The 3,746-nt window shown below is 35.9% G+C and overlaps 1 protein-coding gene across 1 annotated transcript; it reads left to right on the top strand.

The window, feature by feature from the left end:
• Positions 1 to 995: 995 nt before the first annotated feature.
• On the top strand, positions 996 to 3,207 carry LOC120135294 (protein TILLER ANGLE CONTROL 1-like). Its single transcript, XM_039151579.1, has 5 exons — positions 996 to 1,029; positions 1,121 to 1,166; positions 1,243 to 1,868; positions 2,488 to 2,623; positions 3,118 to 3,207. Exons 1-5 carry the CDS (start codon positions 1,024 to 1,026, stop codon positions 3,132 to 3,134), a joined length of 831 nt encoding a protein of 276 aa, XP_039007510.1. The 5' UTR covers positions 996 to 1,023; the 3' UTR covers positions 3,135 to 3,207.
• Positions 3,208 to 3,746: the final 539 nt, after the last annotated feature.

Below are 3,746 nucleotides of genomic sequence, written 5' to 3'. Positions count from 1 at the left end.
TAGTCAAAGTTCTATCCATCTAGCAAAGAATCCGTCTTTTCATTCCAGGACGAAACACATATAATTAAGATATCATTTTATCCGGTCTCTTCTGGAAGATGGGATTTTGAAACTTGAAAAGATTAATGGAGCTCAAAATCCGGCAGACATGTTGACAAAGACGGTGACTACGGACAAACTGAAGTTGTGTTCAGCTTCAGTTGGCATGCTAGAATAACAAGACCAGACATGCTGCTGCATTGATCAAGGTGTGAAGACATATTAAAATCAGTCTTCAAGTGGAGATTGTTAAAAGTTTCAAAGTTTGGCAACCAACTTTGGAAAATATTTTTTCAAAGTTTGGTAAATGTTTCTTTGAAAAATGTTTTTCAAAGTTTGGTCAAATTTTGGTAGATGTTTGTTGAAAATAGGAATGGGTAAATTCACTTTAGTCATTGTACTTTAGGGTATTTTCAAAGATTAATCCCTAAGTTTCTACTATAAATACCCTTACCCATTTAGCTTCAAAATCATCCTAAAACATTTCTTTCTTCCTATACTAGAGAGCTTTTTTGTGAGTAGTGAGTGTTTTGTAAACACCTGTAAATTTTCTCTCTTAGTAAAAGATCTGCAGCAGCCCGGAGACGTAAGCACAATTGGCTGAACACCGTTATCAATTTTCGGGTATTATTTTTCCGCTTTTATTTCGCATTCTCACTAATCTAATTATAGGAAAATTACTTTTACTCGGTTTATTTTTCTTAACAAAAGAGAGAAGAGAAGGATATCATTTCAAGAATTTCGCCACATCGATCAAGCCAGATAGACCCAACACGCACATAGTAACATGTCATGCTTCCTTCAAGACATGCCCTAGTTTCTAGGCCCCACTCGTTTTTTCCACGTGGCGCCGCCTAACTAACATACTTCCTGGCCTCCATTGCAATGCTTCTGCTTCGATCATAAAAACATTCCACCACCAGGCCTCTCCCTTTCACATTGATTATTGTTCTTCTAACCAAACGAAAGCTTGGGGGTGAGAAAATGAAGGTAAACTACAACATACCCATATATTTGTTTCTTTGATTTCCCTTTCTAATGAATCAAATTGGGTTTTCTTGTTTAATGTAAATTTTAATAGATCTTTAACTGGGTGCAAAAGAGGTTCCATCATAACGTCCTCAAAGGTTTGATAATAGTTTGTAACTTATTTCCATTATCATGCATTCTTTTCTTTCTATAGAGTTGATGGTTTTTGTGCAGATGGTCTTGCTCGAAATGTTAAGAAGACTGATTCCCTTGCAATCGATTCCAACACGAAAGCTTTACTGGAACATGTAGCACTTTCCGACATGCTGGATGGTTGGCGAGATGGCATTTTAACAATCGGCACTCTCGGTTTCGATCCTTTGAAGCAAAACGACTACTTAGCTTTGGAAAGCTACATAGACGACGACGACAAGGAAGACAAAGCAGAGGAAGAACTATACACCGATAATAACGATGAAGAAGATGAAAATGTTGAGAATGAGAGTGATGAAGAAGTGAACCCACTGGTGTTGAGTGCTTTAGAGCATAGTTTGGAGGAAGTTGATGGAGAAAGTGACGTGATGATGATGATGTTTGATGGGGACGGTGGGTCTACTGATCACGAAATTAAGATTGACTTGGAGGCCACTGAGGGCCATTCCGGAAAGCTGAGGAGAAGAACTACACTGGCCGACCTCTTCTCCGAGGACTCTGACATAAAAAACAAGCACTGCCCACTGGAATTGAACTCAGGTTCAACCAAAAAGCCATCTGCTCGTACCAAAAATGGACTTTCCTTTGCCAAGAAACTCATTCCTCAAGTTGGAGAAGATTCTCGTCCCATCAAAATGCTACACCATGTGAGTATCTATAAAACCTCTCTGCCTCCTTTCACTTGCACAATTATCACTCTCCATTTCTCTTTATTTTTTAATCAAATTTAAAATTACGATGTAAAATTAAAGCTTTGGGAAGAAAAAGGATGAAAAAATCATATTAATTTATTATAATAGGTAATTATTTGATTAGGAATGAAAATTTTCTACAAAGTAGTTAGGATATTGTCACGAGTCCTTATGAAAAAACTCGTAATAGTATGTAAACTTCTTTGTAAAGTTTTTTTATTCTATTGTTAGTAAATTATAAGGTTATTATAATTAGGTCTAATTATGCCTCCAATCTTCGTACATCCGGCCCTTTTCAAATATGGTCCATTTGCTTGTAATTCTAAGACTTGTCCTATTTAAAAAGTAAAGTAATGTTATACTTGAACAGAAAAAAAAACAAAAGGATTAAATTTCAAAAGATCAATAAGTAAGGGGAAATCAGAAACTAAAATTCAATAGGAAAAAAAGTACTTATGAAACTGACCATCTGATTGATTGAAAAGTAAAAGTTTTCATAACTTTATTGGTAAAAAAAAAGGCAGAAATTTCGAGCAAAATCTAGTTAATTGAACAAATTGGTTTGAAAAACCAGATGATGAGGAGGATGCTGAAAAGGAAGATCCATCCGGAGCTGGAAGGCAAGGGACAGTGCAAGTCCACCGTAATTGATGCTCTTGCTAAAAAGACATTTCAATCCACTGAATCTGTGTCTCTGCTTCAATCCCCAGGTATTACTTTTTCCAAAACCTACAAAACAACATTAATGTGGATGTCCTAACAGCAACTGGTTATTTAGTCTTCACAGTCCTTTCTTGTTGTACTATCTGTGAGCCGGTTCTTGTTGTACGTACTCCGCTCGTTGCATGGTTAGGTAAAGTTGGGTGGTCAATAAGAGAGAAACCCAATCTTTTCCTCACTTTCATTTCCCAATGGGTAGGGATAATACTCATAACCCCCCCCCCTTTTTTCAAAAATAACACTACAAATGTATAAAACCAACGAGGAAGCCGTCCAAGTAATCCCGACACTGTTTGTGTTCCCAATCTAGTCTATTTTCTGGTCCCATGACAATATCCTCACCCGACTGTTATGTCTGGCGTTAAAATTTGTGGGGTCGATTTCCCATTATCCTTCATTATTTGTATCATAATATTTGACCAAGTAATGAGCATTGCCTTCTCTTCTTTTTCTTCTGATATTTGATTATATTATTGTTTTGCAGATGCAGCTATAGCTTGAGATTCGAGTGATGATGATGGATGACCCAGTCTGATTAATATTAATGCGTTGTTTCTTAAATATGTTTTCTCTTTGTGTCTTTAATTTATGGACAATGTTGATTAATGAAGCTATTCATGTATGTGAACTATGGAAGCGTGTGATTTTCTTTTGTACTTTTATTTTAGTGTTTTGATTGTCCCTGCATTGCCCTTGCTCATGTTTTTATGCACCTTTATCTATATTTCTAAATTCTAATCTATAAAGAAATTAATTAGTGAGATGAGATGATATAATTAGATGGAAACTTTGAATTCGTGTCATGTCAATTCCCTTTTGTAATTATTGTTTATTGTTTTGGCTTTAGTATATGTTCGTTGTTTGTTTAAATTGTCTTGGATTATTCATGATTTCAACATCTTCATTGACTCCAGGAAATGAATGTTATACGATAATACTAATATGCTTTCAACATCTTCATTGATTCATCAAATAATTAATTAGCAACTTCGATTTAGTGGGAGTCTTGGTGGTTGTTACATGAGGAAATACAATAGCCTCTACGGAAGAAGCAACCCCTGTCAAGCCGGGATGGACAGAGTAGAACTGGACGACACAGTTATTTTTTCTAAG

The sequence above is a fragment of the Hibiscus syriacus genome, unplaced genomic scaffold, assembly GCF_006381635.1.
Source record: "Hibiscus syriacus cultivar Baekdansim isolate YM2019G1 unplaced genomic scaffold, ASM638163v2 tig00110607_pilon, whole genome shotgun sequence".
Lineage (NCBI taxonomy): Eukaryota > Viridiplantae > Streptophyta > Magnoliopsida > Malvales > Malvaceae > Hibiscus > Hibiscus syriacus.
This window is presented reverse-complemented; position numbering and strand designations above follow the sequence as displayed.

Excerpts from the sequence above, each read along its gene's own strand:
- LOC120135294 (XM_039151579.1), top strand. Across the intron at positions 1,167-1,242 it reads CCATCATAACGTCCTCAAAG|ATGGTCTTGCTCGAAATGTT; the intron begins GTTTGATAATAG and ends GTTTTTGTGCAG. Across the intron at positions 1,869-2,487 it reads CCATCAAAATGCTACACCAT|ATGATGAGGAGGATGCTGAA; the intron begins GTGAGTATCTAT and ends TTGAAAAACCAG.